Raw genomic sequence first — 19,137 nt, 5'->3', positions numbered from 1 at the left:
CTGGACTTTTGTTGAGAGTTTTTAAAATTACTGGTTCAGTCTCACTACTGGTAATTGGTGTGTTCATATTTTGTATTTCTTCCTGGTTCTGTCTTGGAAGATTGTACATTTCTAGGAGTTTGTCTGCGTCCTCCTCTAAGTCTCCTCTATGCCATCTTATTGGCATATAATTGTTTGTGGTGGTCTCTTATGATTCTTTGTATTTCTGTGGTGTCAGTTGTAACCTTTTCTTTTCATTTCTGACTTTATTGATTTGAGCTCTCTTTTTTCCTTGATGAGTCTATCTAAAGGTCTGTCAATTTTGTTTATCTTTTCAGAGTCAGCTGTCAGTTTAGTTGATGTTTTCTATTGTTTTTTTTTTTAATTTTATTTACTTATTGATCTTTGTCCTTTTATACAGTTCATAAGGTTCTCAAGGCAAGTATATTGGGGTGGTTTGCCATTCCCTCTTCCAGTGGATCACATTTTGTCAGAACTCTCCACTATGACTCATTAGTCTTGGGTGGCCCTACACAGCATGGCTCACAGCTTCATCGAATTATGCAAGCCCCTTTGCCACAACAAGGCAGTGATCCATGAAGGGAATATTACACCAAAAGATGAGTCCCCCAGGTCTGAAGGTGTCCAATATGCTACTGGGGAAGAGCAAAGAAGAACTACTAATAGCCCCAGAAAGAATGAAGTGGCTGGACCAAAGTGGAAACAGTGCTTAGTTGTGGATATGTCTGGTGATGAAAGTATAATCTGATGCTGCTAAGAACAGTATTGTATAGGAACCTGGAGTGTTAGGTCCATGAATCTAGGTAAACTGGACATGGTCAAGCAGGAGATGGTAAGAATAAACATCAACATCTTAGGAATCAGTGAACAAAAATGGGTGGAAATGGGCAAATTTAATTCAGATGACCATTAAATCTACTACTGTGGTCAGGAATCCGATAGAATAAATGGAGTATCCCTTATAATCAACAAAAGAGTCCGAAATGGAATACTTGGATGCAACCTCAAAAACAACAGAATGATCTTGGTTCATTTCCAAAGCAAGCCATTCAATATCACAGTAATCCAAGTCTATTACAACCACTAATGCCGAAGAAGCTGATCAGTTTTATGAAGACCTCGTAGAACTTACACCAAAAAAAGATGTTCTGCTCATCATTGGGGATTGGAATGCAAAAGTAGGAAGTCAAGAGATACCTGGAGTAAAGTTTGGCCTTGCAGTACAAAATGAAGCAGGGCAAAAGCACACTGAGTTCTTCCAAGAGAATGTACTGGTCATAGCAAATACCCTTTTCAACAACACAAGAGATGACTTTACACATGGACATCACCAAATGGTCAATATAAAAATCAAATTGATTACATTCTTTGTAGCTGAAGATGGAGAAGCTCTATACAGTCAGCAAAAACTAAACCTGGAGCTGACTGTGGCTCAGATTATCAACTTTTCATAGCAAAATTCAGGCTTAAACTAAAGAAAACAGGGAAAACCACTAGGCCAGCCAGGAACGACTTAAATCAAATGCCCTATGAATATGCAGTGGAGGTAACGAATAGATTCAAGGGATTAGAACTTGTGAATAGTGTTCATGAAGAACTATGGATGGAGGTCTGTAATATTGTATAGGAGGCAGTGAACAAAACCATCCCAAAGAAAAAGAAAAGCAAACAGGCAAAGTGGTTATCTGAGGAGGCATTACAAATAGCTAAAGAAGAGAAGCAAAAAGCAAGAGAGAAAGGGAACAGTATACACAGCTAAGTGCAGATTTCCAAAGAATGGCATGGAGAGATAAGAAGGTCTTCTTCAATGAACAGTGTCTAAAACTAGAAGAAAACAACAGAATGGGAAAGACTAGAGATCTCTTCAGGAAAATTGAAGATATCAAGGGAGCATGTTGCCCTAATATGGGCACAATAAAGGACAGAAATGGTAGAGACCTAGTAGATGCTGAAGAGATCAAGAAGAGATGGAAACAATACACAGAAGAACTGCACAAAAAAGATCTTAATGAACTGGATTACTACGATGGTGTGAACAGTCACCCAGAGCCAGACATTCTGGAGGGCGAAGTCAAGTGGGCCTTGGGAAGCACTGCTGTTCCTAAAGCTAGTGGATGCTTTTAGGATGGTAGTGGAATTTTAGTAGAACTCTTCAAAACTCTAAAGGATGATGCCATCAAGGTGTTGCATTCAATATGTCAGCAGATCGGGAAGATGCAGCAGTGGCTACAGGACTGGAAAAGATCAATCCTCATCCCAATTCCCAAGAAGGGTAGTACTAAAGAATGTGCTAACCATCAGACAATTGCACTTATCTCCCATGCTAGTAAGGTCATGCTTAAAATCCTGCATGCTACACTTCAGCATTATGTGAACCAAGAACTTTCAGATGTCCAAGCTGGGTTTAGAAAAGGAAGAGAAACCAGAGATCAAATAGCAAACACTCCCTGGATCATAAGAGAAGGCAGTAGAATTCCAGAAAAACATCTACCTCTGTTTCATCGACTGCCCCAAAGCCTTTGACTGTGTGGGTCATAATAAATTGTGGAAAGCTCTTAAAGAGATGGGAGTACCAGACCATCTTACCTGTCTCCTGAGAAACGTGTATGCAGGTCAAGAAAAAACAGTTAGAACCCTGCATGGAACAACTGATTGGTTCAGGGTTGAGAAAGGAGTGCGACAGGGCTGTCTGCTGTCACCCTGTTTGTTAAATCTGTGTGATGCCGTCATGAGAAATGCCGGGCTGCATGAGTTACGAGCTGGAATCAAGATAGGTGGGAGAAACATCAACAACTACAAATACCTGGATGATAGCGCTCTAATGGCAGAAAGCGAAGAGGAACTAAAGAGCCTCTTGATGAGGGTGAAGGAGAGTGAAAGGGTTGGCCTAAATTAAAAAAAAAAACTAAGATCATGTCATCCAGCTCCTTTACTTCATGGCAAGTAGAGGGCGACAAGGTGGAAGTAGTGACAGATTTCCTTTTCTTGGTCTCCGAAATCACTGTGGATGGTGACTGCAGCCATGAATCAAAAGATGTTTGCTTCTTGGCAGGAAAGCTTTCAACAGTGTGTTGAAAAGCAGAGACATTACTCTGCCAACAAAGGTCCTTATAGTCAAGACTATGGTCTTCCCAGCTGGACTGTAAAGAAGGCCGAGCACCGAAGAGTTGATGCCTTCGAACTGTGGTGCTGGAGGATTCTCCTGAAAGTCCCTTGGACAGCAAGGAGATCAAACCAGTTAATCTTAAGGGAAATCAACCCTGAATACTCATCGGATACTCATACTGATGCTGAAGCTGAAGCTCCAGTGTTTTGGTCACCTGATATGAACAGCTGCCTCACTGGAAAAGTCCCTGATGCTGGGGAAGATTGAGGGCAGAAGGAGAAGAGGATGTCAGTGGATGAGATGGCTGGATGACATCAGTGATGCAATGGACATGAACTTGGGCAAACTTTGGGAGCTGGTGAGGGAAAGGGAAGCCTGGCGTGCTGCAGTCCATGGGTCGCAAAGAATTGGACACGACTGGGTGACTGAACAACAACAGTAACATTTGTGTTTGGCTTTGCTAGGTCTTCGTGCTGCATACGGGTTTCTCTAGTTGGGGCTGTGCTGTGCTTAGTCGCTGAGTCATGTCTGATTCTTTGCAACAAACCCCAGGGACTGTAGCCCACCAGGCTCCTGTGTCCATGAGGATTCTCCAGGCAGGAATACTGGAGTAGATTGCCATGCCCTCCTCTAGGGGAATCTTTCCAACCCAGGTCTCCTGCTTTGCAGGTGAAGTCTTTACCGACTGAGCCACCAGGAAAGCCCCTAGTAGGGCAAACGAGGGCTACTCTTTGTTGCAGTGTGTGAGTTTCTCATTGTGGTGACTTCTCTTTTTTGTGGAGCATAGGCTCTAGGGCAACCTGGCTTCAGTAGTTGTGACATGGGAGCTTAGTAGTTGTGGTGGTGTGGGTTTTGTTGCTCTGTGGCATGTGGGATCTTCCCCAACCAGGGATCAAATCTGTGAGCCCTGAATTGGCAGGTGGATTGTTAACCACTGGACCACCAGAAAAGTCCTGTATCTATTTTTTCCAGATTATTTTCCTTTATAGTTCGTTACCAGGTAGTGAATATAATTCCCCACATGAAAGTGAAGGAAAGTGAAAGTGCTAGTCGCTTAGTCATGTCAGACTCTTTGTGACCCCATGGACTGAACCCCCCAGGCTCCTCTGTCTATGGAATTCTGCAGGCAAGAATACTGGAGTGGGTAGCCATTCTCTGCTCCAGGGGATCTTCCCGATCCAAGGATCTACCTAGGTCTCCTGTATTGCAGGCAAATTGTTTACCGTCTGAGCCACCAGGGCACCCCCATAATTCCCTGTGCTACACAGTCAATCATTGTTGCTCACCTGTTCTATGTGGGGGAGGTTGTGGATTTTATCTGCTAGCCCCATGTTCCTAATCTATCCTCTCCCCTTTTCCCTTTTGGTATGTTTGTCTTCTATGTTTGTGAATCTATTTCTGTTTTGTATATAGATTGATTTTTATTATTTTTTAGATTCCATATTTAAGTAATACCATAAACTGTTTTTTTCCTGAAAAAAACAGGAAAAAAAAAAACAGTATACTTAGTTACTTCACTAAGTATAACATTCTCTAGGTCCATCCATGTTGCCAGAAATGGCAATATTTGATTCTTTCTTTATGGGTGAGTAATATTCTATAGTGTGTGTTTATATGTATACACATATAAAATGTGTATATGATGAAGCACAAGCTGGAATCAAGATTGCCGGGAGAAATATCAATAACCTCACATATGCAGACAACACCACCCTTATGGCAGAAAGCAAAGAACTAAAGAGCCTCTTGATGAAAGTGAAAGAGGAGAGTGAAAAAGCTGGGTTAAAATTCAACATTCAGGAAACTAAGATCATGGCATCCGGTCCCATCACTTCATGGCAAACAGATGGGGAAACAGTGGAAACAGTGAGAGACTTTTTTTGGGGGGGCTTCAAAATTGCTGCAGATGGTGACTGCAGCCATAAAATTAAAAGACACTTGGCTCCTTGAAAGAAAAGCTGTGACCAACCTAGACAGCATATTAAAAAGCAGAGACATTCCTTTGCTGGCAAAGGTCTGTCTAGTCAAAGCTATGGTTTTTCCAGTAGTCATGTATGGATTTGAGAGTTGGAACATAAAACTGAGTGCCAAAGAATTGATGCTTTTGAACTGTGGTGTTGGGGAAGACTCTTGAGAGTCCCTTGGACTGCAAGGAGATCAAGCCAGTCAATCCTAAGGGAAACCAGTCCTGAATATTCATTGGAAGGACTGATGCTGAAGCTGAAACTCCAATACTTTGGCCACCTGATGCGAAGAACTGACTCATTTGAAAAGACCCTGATGCTGGGAAAGATTGAGGGCAGGAGAAGGGGACGACAGAGGATGAGATGGCTGGATGGCATCACCGACTCAATGGACATGAGTTTGAGCAAGCTCCGGGAGTTGTTGATGAAGAGGGAAGCCTGGTGTGCTTCAGTTTATGGGGTCACAAAGAGTCAGATACGACTGAGCAACTGAACTGAACTGATAATGTACACACACCTCATCTTCTTAAGGCAGTCATCTGCTCGTGGGCACTTGGGTTGCTCTCATGTCTTGGCTCTTATGAATAGTGCTGCTGTGAACGTTGGGGTGCATGTATCTTTTTGAATTTGAATTTTCATCTTTTCTGGATTTATGTCCAGGAACGGCATTGCTGGATCATCTGGTAGCTCTTTTTTTTTTTTTTTTTTTTTTGGTTGTACCACACAGCGTGCGGGATCCTAGTTCCCTGACCAGGGATTGAACCCTTGCATCCCGCGTTGGAAGCATGGCGTTTTAAAGAGTGGAATGCCAGGGAAGTCCTATTTTTTGTTTTTTGAGGAGCCTCCATACTGTTTTTCAGAGCGGCTGCAGGAAGTGTAGGAAGGTTCTCTTTTCTTCACACCCTCATCAATGTTTATCATTTTTTGACTTTTTGATGATGGCCATTCTTAGTGGTTTGAGTTGATACCTTGTAGTACTTTTGATTTGCATTTCTCTAATAATTAGCAATGTTGAGCATCTTTTCATGTGCCTCTAGACCTTCTGTATATCTGCTTTGCAAAAATGTGTGTTTAGATCTTCTGCCCATTTTTTGAGTGGGTTCTTTGTTTATTTGATATTGAATTGTGTGAACTGTTTGTGTGTTTTGGATATTAACACTTTGTTGATCATATGATTTACAAATATTTGCTTCCTTTCCATAGGTTGTCTTTTTGTTTCACTGATGGTGGTCTTTGCTGTGCAGAAGCTTTTAGGTTTAATTAAGTTCCATTTGTTTATTTTTGCTTTTATTTCTTTTGCCTTAGGAGACTGATATAAGAAAATATTGTCATGAATTTATGTCAGAGAATGTTTTGCCTGTGTTCACTTCTAGGAGTTTTATGGTGTCATGTCTTATATTTAGGTCTTTCAATCATTTTGAGTTTATTTTTTGTAGTACAGTGTTATTATAGTCACCATGCTGTTCATTACATCCCCATGGTTTATTCATTCTAGCACTGAAAGTTTGTACCTTTTAACCTTCCCTTCATGATATCACCAGTCCCACCCTCCACCCCTGGTAAGCACCACTGTTCTCTGTGTCTGAGCTTTTCTCAGATTCCACATTAGTGAGATCATGTGGTGTTTGTCTCTGCCTTGTTTTCCTTCAGTGCTGCCCTTAGGATCCACCCAGATGGCCCCAGATGGCAGCGTCTCATTTTCGTGGTTGAGTGGTACTCCTGTGTGCCCATGTTCATTCTTCTCTCCGTGGATACACACTGAGGTTGTTCCCAGCACTGGCTACTGCATACAGTGCTGCTGTGAACGCGGAGGTGCATGCATCTTTCTGATCTGGTACTTTCCTTTTCTTCAGACGAATGGGATGGCTGGATCACACGATAGCTCTGTTTTTAATTTTCGAGGAACCTCCATACTATTTTCCATAGTTGCTGCACCAGTTTACATTGCCACTGACAATGTGCCTTTTCTCCGCCTTCTTGCCAATGCTTGTTATTTCTTGTCTTTTTCATAATAACCATTCTAACAGGTGTCAGGTAACACCTCATAACATGTCCCTGATGATTAATAATGTTGAGATTTTTTTTTTTAATGTATGTGTTGACCACCTATATATCTTCTTTAAAGAAAGCTGTCTAGTTGAATCTTCGGCTCATTTTTAAATTGAATTTTTTTTTTTTGCTGTTAGGTTGTATGAGTTCTTTTTTATTTTGTATATTAGTCACTTATCAGATATATGGTTTGCAAGTATTTTCTCTTTTGATTCAGTGGTTTTCAATAGGTTGCCTTTTCATTTTGCTGATAAATTCCTTTGCTTTGCACAAGTGTTTTATTTTGATGTAGTCCCACTTATTTATTTTTACTTTTATGCTTTTGGTTTTGGGCTAACATTGTTATACATGTCTCTGCTTGCTCTTTTGTTGCTTACTCATTTCTGTGATTCCCACTTCTGTTTCTTTAAACAGTCCATATGTGTTTATAATTCTGTGTTTGTTAATTGTAATATCTGAAGTCCAGTATCTGAAAACTGTTGCACATAGTGTTTTGTTGAGTATTTGTCATCTTTGAATGTATTTTTATTGTGGCAGTCTGAGAGACTAATCCTCAAGGAAAGTTAGCTTAAAATTGTTTTCCTCCTGCTGGCTGGGTCAAGGAGAGGAAACAAGGAGTAGGTTATAGGTTTTTCAAGTTGCTTGTTTGTTGCCCGTGTGTTTTTAGGCACTAGTTCTGTGGTCACGTGCCTCCCTGTAATTACACCAGGAAACTAAGAGTGAGATGGCATTTCCTGAAACTGAGTGAGATTTTATTTTCCTTTATTCCGTTGTAGTGGGTATCCCTGTGAAAGCTCTAAATTCTTAAATTCTGGAAACATACTTAGTTTTCTTTTTGAAAGTAATCTGTGCAGGTTTTCCAGTTTTTAGGAAATGAGCAACATAAGAGATATAAAATTGCAATCATGAAATAATTCTCTGCAAGTTTTAAATGAATTCTCTTTTCTTTTGAATGCATTCTTATGAAGAGAACCCAAACAATAAGAAAGTATGTGGGGCAAAAAGCACAGATTTCATTTTTTCCTCTCAATCCAGTGCCCCCACTTCTTTTCTAGGATTTATCCACTGTTTAAATTTACCAGGTGGTTTTTCTTATCTCTGGTTTGATATTTTTGCTTGTTAATTCATTTACTCATTAAAAAAATTATGCTAGAAACAAGTATTCTCACTTTTAAAATAATGGTTTTATTAAGATATTCATAAAATGTACAATTTAGTTGTTTAAAATGTACAAATCAGTGGTTTTCTGTATGTTCACATAATTGTGCAACCATCCCTGCTCAGTTTTGTACTGTTCTTGCCATCCCACGAAGAGATGCTCTGCCCGTTGTCACTCCTCCTTTCTCCCAAGCACCCCACACCCACTAGTAACCACTCATTTACTTTCTGTCTATAGAATTGCCTACTCTGAACATTTCATATAGATGGAATTGTATACTGCATCTTTTTTTGTGACAGACTGCTTTAACTTTTAATATGATTTCAGGTTGAATCTATACTGAACATGGATCAATACTTCATTTCTGCTTATGGCAGTATAATAGTCCATCATACACATAGACTAAATTTTGCTTATTCATTCATCAGTTGATGTACATTTGGATGGTTTCCACCTTTTGGCTGTTAGGAATAGTGCTGTGAAAGTTTATATACAAGTTTTTATGTAGCTACACACTGGTTCCCTACTCCAGTATTCTTGCCTAGAGAATTCCATGGACAGAGGAGCCTGGTGGGCTACAGTCCATGGATGGGGTTGCAAAGAGTTGAACAAGACTGACAACTGACACTTCCACTTTTCACTTCCGTGTTTCCTTTCTCTGGGCTGTATACCTGGGAGGGAGATCGCTGAGTTACGGTGACTCTGCTTAGCCTTTTGAAGAACCGCTCGACTCTTTGCTTCTCTGTGTTTGATTCCTTTGGATGTCTCTACTGTGATTCAGCCAGTTCCTGTGGATGGACTTGGAAGATTTTGCTGCATTATAGCACTGTAAACAGTGCTGTAATGACCATCCATGTTAGAGTTCTCCAGAGAAACAGAAGCAGTGGTGTGTGGGTGAGTGTTAAGACATTATTTGACAGTGTTGACTTCTGTGATCGTGGATGCCCAGCACGTGTGAACTTTGTAGGGCAGGTCCTGTAGGAGGAAGCTGAGGCTCAGTATTGAGGCAGGGAAATCTCAAGTTTTGCTCATAAGGCCTTTCAGTGATTAGACAAAACACACCCACAGGATGGAGGATTTCTTCCTTACTTAACGTCAGCTCATGTAGCCAAAGCTATAGCGCGCTGGATTCCATGCCTGGTGCTGTAACCAGCCCAGTTGACACCTGTGTTAAGAAATCTCTAGGGCAGGCACTTACAAGCTTTGAAGAATATGCTGGTGTTTTCTATTCTTATTCTTTCTTTTTTTTTTTTTTTAATGCTGGTTAGAACCCAATCAGTAAATTGGCCCAACCTGCACTTTCAAAAGCATTGCTACTGATACATGTATTACATCTAGAAATGGTTTGCTGGGGTGCAGAGTATCTGTGCTTCAGCTTTTTCATGCACTGCCAGTGTTCCCTCTAGCGTTCCCTGAAGCAGTTGTATCGTTCCCACTGGCAGTGCGAATTCCCTTGATGGCAACTGATAATTTCAGTTTCCTTGTCTTTCTTCAGTTTCCCTCCAGGTAGGAAAGGTTTTTAACACTTCGTAATCAACTTTAAACGAGGAGAATGTTGTGAATCACTGTGTTGTACCATGTAACTTATAAAAGTCTTGTACATTAATGACACTTCAATGAAAGCGCTACTAAACAAAAGAGAGCAGCTGCAGAGTTATCAACACCTTCAGCGGAGATCAGGGTCTGTCCAGAAATGAGTGGTGCTGCTTTCTTTTCATTGTATTTGTATTCAGATTGCATACAGCGACATGGACTGATGTTTGGTGTCCGTATTTGTGAGTATCAAGGCATGTGTAGTTTCTGTAACCACCCCTGCAGCTGGGGTACAGAACAGTTCCATCTCCTCAAAACATTGCCTGACACAACTCTTAGCCTTCCTCCCATTCCTTCCCTACCTTTATAGTTTTCATCTATCCCAGAATGTCACATAAATGGAATTACTCAGTATGTAAGCTTTTGAGGTATGGCCACATCGCTGCATGTATCAGTAGTTCATGTATTTTGAATGCTAGGTAGTATTGCTGTGTGTTTAACCTTTCCAGCTTGTTTAACCTTTTACTCTTTGAAGGACATTGGGTTCCTTCCCCAGTTTTTGACAAATTGTGAATTGTAAGTCATTGTGTGCAGGTTTTATTGTGAGCATATGTTAACTCTCCCTGGAGAAGGAAATGGCAACCCACTTCAGTGTTCTTGCCTGGATAATCCTATGGACAGAGGAGCCTGGCATGCTACAGTCCATAGGATCACACAGATTCAGACATGACTGAAGCAACTTAGCATGCATGCATGTATGTTAACCCTGTAGGGTATATCAGTTCAGTTCAGTCGCTCAGTCATGTCCGACTCTTTGCAACCTCATGAACTGCAGCATGCCAGGCCTCCCTGTCCATCACCAGCTCCTGGAGTCCACCCAAACCCATGTCCATTGAGTCGATGATGCCATCCAACCATCTCATCCTCTGTCTTCCCCTTCTCTTCCTGCCCTCAATCTTTCTCAGCATCAGAGTCTTTTCCAATGAGTCAGCTCTTCGCATCAGGTGGCCAAAGTATTGGAGTTTCAGCTTCAACGTCAGTCCTTCCAATGAACACGCAGGGCTGATCTCCTTTAGGATGGACTGGTTGGATCTCCTTGCTGTCCAAGGGACTCGCAAGAGTGTTCTCCAACACCACAGTTCAAAAGCATCAATTCTGCGGCGCTCAGCTTTCTTTATATTCCAACTCGCACATCCATGCATGACCACTGGAAAAACCATAGCCTTGACTAGATGGATCTTTGTTGACAAAGTAACGTCTCTGCTTTTTATATGCTGTCTAGGTTGGTCATAACTTTCCTTCCAAGGAGTAAGCATCTTTTAATTTCATGGCTGCAATCACCATCTGCAGTGATTTTGGAGCCCAGAAAAATAAACTCAGCCACTGTTTCCACTGTTTCCCCATCTATTTGTCATGAAGTGATGGAACCGGATGCCATGATCTTAGTTTTCTGAATGTTGAGCTTTAAGCCAACTTTTTCACTCTCCTCTTTCACTTTCATCAAGAGGCTCTTTAGTTCTTCTTCACTATCTGCCATAAGGGTGGTGTCATCTGCATATCTGAGGTTATTGATATTTCTCCTGGCAATCTTGATTCCAGCTTGTGCTTCCTCCAGCCCAGCGTTTCTCATGATGTACTCTGCATATAAGTTAAATAAGTAGGGTGACAATATACAGCCTTGACGTACTCCTTTTCCTATTTGGAACCAGTCTGTTGTTCCATGTGCAGGTCTAACTGTTGCTTCCTGACCTGCATACAGGCTTCTCAAGAGGCAGGTCAGATGGTCTGGTATTCCCATCTCTTTCAGAATTTTCCACAGTTTATTGTGATCCACACAGTCAAAGGCTTTGGCATAGTCAATAAAGCAGAGGTGGATGTTTTTCTGGAACTCTCTTGCTTTTTCAGTGATCCAGCGGATGTTGGCAATTTGATCTCTGGTTCCTCTGCCTTTTCTAAATCCAGCTTGAACATCTGGAAGTTCGTGGTTCACGTACTGCTGAAGCCTGCCTTGGAGAATCTTAAGCATTACTTTATTAGCGTGTGAGATGAGTGCAATTGTGCAGTAGTTTGAGCTTTCTTTGGCACTGCCTTTCTTTGGGATTGGAATGAAAACTGACCTTTTCCAGTCTTGTGGCCACTGCTGAGTTTTCCATATTTGCTGGCATATTGAGTGCAGCACTTTCACAGCATCATCTTTGAGGATTTGAAATAGCTCAACTGGAATTCCATCACCTCCACTAGCTTTGTTCGTAGTGATGCTTCCTAAGGCCCACTTGACTTCACATTCCAGGATGTCTGGCTCTAGGTGAGTGATCACACCATCGTGATTATCTGGGTCTTGAAGGTCTTTTTTGTACAGTTCTTCTGTGTATTCTTGCCACCTCTTCTTAATGTCTTCTGCTTCTGTTAGGTCCATACCATTTCTGTCCTTTATTGTGCCCATCTTTGCATGAAATGTTCCCTTGGTATCTCTAATTTTCTTGAAGAGATCTGTAGTCTTTCCCATTCTATTGTTTTCCTCTATTTCTTTGCATTGATCTCTGAGGAAGGCTTTCTTATCTCTCCTATCTTTCCTTTTCTCCTTTGCTTTTCGCTTCCCGTCTTCTCACAGCTATTTGTAAGGCCTCCTCAGACAGCCATTTTGCTTTTTTGCATTTCTTTTTCTTGGGGATGGTCTTGATTACTGTCTTCTGTACTATGTCACAAACCTCCATCCATAGTTCATCAGGCACTCTATCTATCAGATCTAGTCCCTTAAATCTATTTCTCACTTCCACTGTGTAGTCATAAGGGATTTGATTTAGGTCATACCTGAATTGTCTAGTGGTTTTCTGCACTTTCTTCAATTTCAGTCTGAATTTGGCAATAAGGAGTTAATGATCCGAGCCACAGTCAGCTCCCCGTCTTGTTTTTGCTGACTGTATAGAGCTTCTCCATCTTTGGCTGCAAAGAATATAGTTAGTCTGATTTCGGTGTTGACCATCTGGTAATGTCCATGTGTAGAGTCTTCTCTTGTGTTGTTGGAAAAGGGTGTTTGCTATGACCAGTGTGTTCTCTTAGCATAACTCTATTAGCCTTTGCCCTGCTTCATTCTGTACTCCAAGGCCAAATTTGGCTGTTACTCCAGGTGTTTCGTGACTTCCTACTTTGCATTCCAGTAGAATTGTTGAGTCATTCGGTAAATACGGTTGTATCTGATTAAAGCTGCAGAACTTTTCTTGAGTGATTTTATCATTTTGCACCGACAACAGCAGTCAGAAAGCTTCAGTTGCTCCTTATTCTTGTCAGTACTTGGTATTATCTGTCTTTTATTTTAGAAGTTCTAGTAGTTATGCGCTGGTTTCTCATCGTGGGTTTAGTTTGCATTTCCCTAATGGCTGATGATGTTGCTTTTCATGTGCTTATGTGCCATCTTTGGTGAAACAGTTGTTAAATCTTTTGCCATTTTTAAAGTTGGGCTATTTTCTTACTGTCGTGTTTAATTTTTTTTTTTTTTACTGTCATGTTTTAAATGTCTTTTATATGTTCTGGGTACAAGTCCTTGTCTGGTGCTGTGCTTCATTGATGTTCTCTCACAGTCTGAGTTTTTGTTAAGCTCAGTTTATTGTTTTTAACTTTTATGGATTGTGCTTTTGGTGTTATACCTAAGAATGCTTTCCTTAATCAAGTTCATGAAGATTTTCTCATGTTTTTTCCTAAAAGATTTGTAGCTTTAGGTTTTACTTTTATGTTTAAGATCCATTTTGAATTGAATTTCTGTAAGGTATGAGGTATAGGTCGAGTTTCACTTCTTTTACATATAGAGATCCATTTTTTAAAAAAATACTTCTTGATCACGCCACACACCACGTGGGATCTTAGTTCCTGATCTAGGATTAAACGCGTGCCCTCTGCAGTGGAAGCGCAGTCTTGACCACTGGACCACCAAGGAAGTCATTCTCATTATTAAAGTACCCTTTGTTGAAAAGGATATCCTTTCCCCATTGAGTTGCTTTTGCATCTTTGTTTTAAATCAGTTGACCATAATTATTTGGGTTTATTTCTGGACTGCCATCTGTTGCATTGATCTGTGTGGCTCATTGACCAATAGCACACTGCCTTGAATACTGTATTTTTATATAATGAGTCTTCAAGCAGAGTGGTGTAAGTTATCCAGCTTCAACCTGGCTGTTGTGGTCTCATTTGCCTTTATGCTGTCCATTTGTCTGTGTCAGTATGAACTCATAGATTATGATCACTTCATGATTTATGGATTATTATTTTATTATGATCATTTTTTTTGCTGAGATTGTTGCAGATTTGACCCCTGGGAGAGAGACCCCATCATTGTTTGAGCACTCTGCTAGCTCTTGGGATTCCCCGATGACTCAGCAGTAAAGACTTCTCCTGCAGTGCAGGGGATGCAGGAGACCCAGGTTGGATCCCTGGGTGGGGAAGATCCCCTGAAGGAGGAAATGGCAGCCCACTCCAGTATTCTTGCCTGGAGAATCCCATGGACAGAGGGGCCTGGCAGGCTAAGGTCCATGGGGTTGCAAAGAGTCATACACTGAAGTGACTGAGCGTGCTACCTCTTGGCATAACAGAATATTCCAGGTTCTCTTAGACTTTTCCTGTCCTAGCCCTCCTAGGCCTGGAGTCAACCATTTTCCCATGGAGAGCTAGTTTCCTTTATTGTAGAATGATATTTAGAGACCAAGGTCTGACACCTAAATGTGCTCATTTTCTTACTAGACTGTCATTGTGCCTAGAGTTTTGAGGTGGACAAAACCGGGATCAGTAATGTATTTATGTGTGCACACATACGTATGTCTGTGTACACTAAAAACAGTTGGTTCTTAACTGTAAGCATCTGTTTCTGTCCAGCACCTCAGAATTCTTTCTCCCCTCCCCTTCTGTATCTGTAACGCTTTCACTCAGCAGAATTCTTCTGAGATTCAATACCATGTGCCTGAATAGTTCATTCCTTTTTATTGCTGAGGTTTATTCCATTAAATGGATATACTGCAATTTTAGGAAGTTTGTTGGGCTTTCCCTCAAAGTGATGGTACCATTTCACACTTCTACCAGCAGCTTAGGAGAGTTCTGATTTCTCTACATTATGGCCCAACTGTAGGCATTGTCAGTCTTTTTAACTTTATACTTTCTAGTAGGTATGTTGTGACGTCTCATGTGGTTTTGTCTTTCCCTAATGACTGTTGGTTTTTAATGCCTTTCCATGTGTTTGCTATCCATTTCTTTGGTATTTATTCAAATCTTTTGCCCATTTCTTGACAGTTGAGGTTTTTCTTATTGTTCAGTCTTGAGAGTTCTTTATATATTCTGGATACAAGTCTCTATCAGATATATGGTTTATAATTATTTTCTCTTAGTCTTTGGCTTGGCTTTTATCCCTTTAGTAGTATTTGAAAATAAGTTGTTACCTTTGATGAATCCAATTTATAAAGTTTTTTCTTTTATGGATCGTGCTTTTGTATGTTTATCTAATAACATCTCTCTAAACCTAAAATCAAAAATATTTTTCTTATGTTTTACAAGTTTTATAATTGGGGGATTTATATTTAGTCTAGAATAAATTTTTGTATATGGGTAAGACTAGAGCTATTAATTTTTCTGAGTATGAATATCCATTTGTTCAGGCATCATTTGTTTAAAAGATTATTTTTCTGCATTGAATTTTACGTTTGCACCTTTGTGGAAAATCTTGATCCTATATGAGGGGTTCTGTGTTTGGACTCCATTCTATTCCATTTCTTTCTCTATGTGCCAATACTACACCGTCTTGATTACCGAATCTTCGTAATTAGTTCAGTTCAGACAGTATATGTTTTCCAACTTTGCTTTTTTTCAAAGTAGTTGTGGCTATTTTAGGTTCTTTACATTCCTGCAGGAATTTTAGAATGTTTGTCAATTCCTACAAAAAAGTATACTGGGATTTTGATGGGATTGTGTTGAATCTATAGAGCACTTTGAGGAGAGTGCTATCTTAATAATATTTGAGTCTTTTGATCCATATACATGCTATATCTTTTTATTTACTTAGATCTTTAGTTTTAGTTTCTCTCAAATATTTTGCAGTTTTCAGTGTATGTCTTCACTCTGACGTGTTAGTCACTCAGTCGTATGTCCACCTCTTTGCGACCCCCTGGACTGTAGCCCATCAGACTTTTTCGTCCATGGATTTCTCCAGGCAAGAATACTGGAGTAGGTTGCCATTTCCTTCTCCAGGGGATCTTCCCCACGCAGGAATCAAACCCGAGTTTCCTGCATTGCAGGCAGATTCTTTACCATCTGAGTCACAAGGGAAGCCCAAAGTGAAAGTGAAGTTGCTCAGTTGTGTCTGACTCTTGCAACCCCATGGACGGTAACCTGCCAGGCTCCTCTGTCCATGGGGTTTTCCAGGTAAGAATACTTGAATGGGTTGCCATTTCCTTCTCCAGGGGATGCTCCTGACCCAGGGATCGAACCCCGGTCTTCTGCACTGCAGGCAGACTCTTTACTGTCTAAGCTACCAGGGAAGCCCATGTCTATCACATCTATCAACTAAATAAGGGTATTCTTTCATTTTGATTTTTGATTACACACTTATATATAGAAATTGAATTGAAACAACTTTTTACTACTGATCTTTTTTCCTGCAACTTTGCCAAAACTCATTCATTCTAACAACTTTTTGTAGGTACAGTAGATTTTCTGCACAGGTGATCATGTCATCTATGAATAAAAACAGTTTTAATTTTACTTTCTCAATGTGGATTCTTTTATTTCTGTTTTGAGTTTGGATTTTTATTTGAAATACCGAAAGCCTGTACTCCATGTCTGGTCCATCCCCACACGAGTATTTGTTGACTTTATTTTTACTTTTAGATTTTGTGTGGCCTTAATATTGTTCTAAAAGTCAGAACCATATTAAAAAACCATATAAAAAAGTGACTTAAAGGAAGTCACTCCCATCTTTTATCATACTCCTGTGTCCCTGTTCATTACACCCTGTTCCTACCCAGCAGGTAAATTCCACCTTTAATCTTGCCTTGTTCATAGTCTTGCCTTCCCACCATTCCATCAGTTTTCTTTAAAGTAGCGGCCCCACAGATTTTAGCAAAAGTGCAGAAATTCATTAAAATCTAGAATATGTTATATAAAATTAAATAAAAAAGATTAAAAGATCTGGCAATTTCATAAAAGCAGGAATTCTTAAACAAGACTTTATAAATTTTATAAAAGTATGTTTATATTGGTGTGTGTGTTTAAGTTGAATTTTTTTCTGGAAGTAGATTGCAAAACTTTCATCATGTTTTAGAGGAATTTATTTAAAGAAAAAAAGGTCAAGTAAGAGAATGTCTTTAGAATGAATGAGTTTGGATCTAAATCAGTCTAAAGATTGATTAGTGTGAGCCTCTTGTCTCTTGAGTCTTTTGTACCTTTTGAAGATAACATCTTAATTGTCTCTATTGTAATTTTTGGCTGTTGTTTGTGGTCAGTCCAGTTGTACATGTCATTTGTATACCTTTTGACGTACTGTTTTGTATCACAGATATTTAAGAATTTGAATGCACTTCACACATTTCCTTTCAATTTAAATCTTTTTAAATGGTTGGTTGTTCTTTCTAAAGGGCTTCCCTGGTGGCTCAGTTGGTAAAGAATCTGCCTGCAGTGCTGGAGATATCGCTTTGATCCCTGGGTGGGAAAGATCCCCTTTAGGAGAGCATGGCAACCCACTCCAGCATTCTTGCCTGAAGACTCCCCATGGACAGAAGAGCCTGGCGGGCTACAGTCCACGGGGTTGCAGAAAGTTGGACATGACTGAGCAACTAAACACATACATAACGTTCTTTCTTAGAGTTGTTAAAAGAATTTTTGAATTCCTGCTATCAAATCACTAAAATACCCAGTACACTAATGGCAGTGAAGGGTAGGGTTATTCAAAGCACAAGTGAAAAAGTCATAGTTGAAAAGAATCCTCGAGTAGCTTGCCACATGCAGCTTCCGCTCTGTGTGTCCGGTCTGGGCGCAGAGCGTCTTAGTCCTTGGTGACTAAACCCTCAGGCGCTGCAGCCGTCCTGGCTGAGCAAGAGCTCAGTCCAGGTCTGCCTCCCAGCAGCTGAGTTACCTGTTTGTTTCCTCACCTAGCAAATGAGAATAGTAGTCACACCTACCTCATATGTGCCTGTTTGTTACATAAGTAAAAGTTTAGGTAGAAAAAGACTTGGAAGCAGAAATGTTTCAGCAAACTTCAGGACTCCCTCCATACCCGCCCATGGTAAATGTGCAGGTTCCATTGGGGCAGATTTCAGTAGAGGCTGGGTGATGTCATCATCTTCTGAAGTTTAAAACAGACCAGAGTGGTGGTGTTAGTTGTCACTAGTTATGGTCTGCTAAATTTTTAATAAGAATTTTCTTTTTTTATTTCTCCCAAGCCAAACTAGCAAGGCGCAGTCAAGAACGAGACAATCTTGGAATGCTGGTCTGGTCACCTAATCAAAATCTATCAGAAGCAAAATGTAAGTTTTAAAGTACTTTTATCTTCCATCTTTCATATTTACTGCAAACTTTTACAGTTACCTTTGTAGCTAAAAGTCTCTAGATATATTAACATTTATTTTGCATTTTTAAAGTAAGTAATTTGAAGAATCTGAAAATATGTTCTTTGTTGTATCCTGTCATAATGATTTAAAGATTCTTAAAGTATGGTTTCATAATTTACTTTTTATTTAAAATGGGGAAGTAGCTAATATTCTGAAGTAACAAGGAGGAAAGGTTCAAAGTGGAAAGAAAATGATAATTCAGTATATAACTCCTTCAGCTGGGAATTTATAGATCTATAAAGATGAAGAGTTGATCAGGTCCCTTAGTGGAAGGATTACAGAGGGCACGTGTGTTTACTGGAAACAGATTTCATGATGTACGACTTGGCCTGGCCAGAGGCAGAGCTTCGAGTTGGCTCTTCTGTGTTTGCACTTTGTGAGCATGAATATTCTGAGCTACTTTGGGGTTTCTTTTAAGGGGTGGGGATCCTAGAGGGAGAGTAATTGTATTTCCCAAGTTTGCCTTTTCACTTTTTCTGTCTCCTCTGCTCAGATGATCCAGGCAAGAATAATTTTATATTTGATATATTGCCATAAGTCTTTGCTATTTTCGAAGTTTTTGTTTTTGTCATAGCTTTAAAGACAGAAAAAACCTAAATTCCCCCCTTTGAGAATTATTCAGTGTGTGTGGGGTTGTCCATGGATGGAGTTTATGGGGATTTGTGAACCTGGAAATCACATGCCAATTTTTTTTTTTTTTTTTGGTGTATGTATGTTTTCCTGGAGAAAACTGGATTTTTCAAG

The 19,137-nt window shown here is 40.1% G+C and overlaps 1 protein-coding gene across 4 annotated transcripts in view; it reads left to right on the top strand.

The window, feature by feature from the left end:
* Window positions 1-19,137, top strand: part of RCOR1 (REST corepressor 1) — a 117,741-nt gene that overhangs the window by 64,768 nt on the left and 33,836 nt on the right. For all 4 annotated transcript variants that reach the window (XR_014070903.1, XR_014070902.1, XM_081548716.1 and 1 more), the window contains exon 3: window positions 18,226-18,309. Coding sequence is in view for 2 of the 4 variants with exons in the window: in XM_081548716.1 (XP_081404842.1) it covers window positions 18,226-18,309 (84 nt within the window). In the remaining 2 variants the exon portion in view is untranslated. The remainder of the gene's footprint in view (window positions 1-18,225; window positions 18,310-19,137) is intronic.

This window comes from Giraffa tippelskirchi, chromosome 12 (genome assembly GCF_054371585.1).
Source record: "Giraffa tippelskirchi isolate mGirTip1 chromosome 12, T2T-mGirTip1v1.2.pri, whole genome shotgun sequence".
Lineage (NCBI taxonomy): Eukaryota > Metazoa > Chordata > Mammalia > Artiodactyla > Giraffidae > Giraffa > Giraffa tippelskirchi.
The sequence above is the reverse complement of the archived record's forward strand: the minus strand, read 5'-3'. Positions and strand labels throughout refer to the sequence as shown.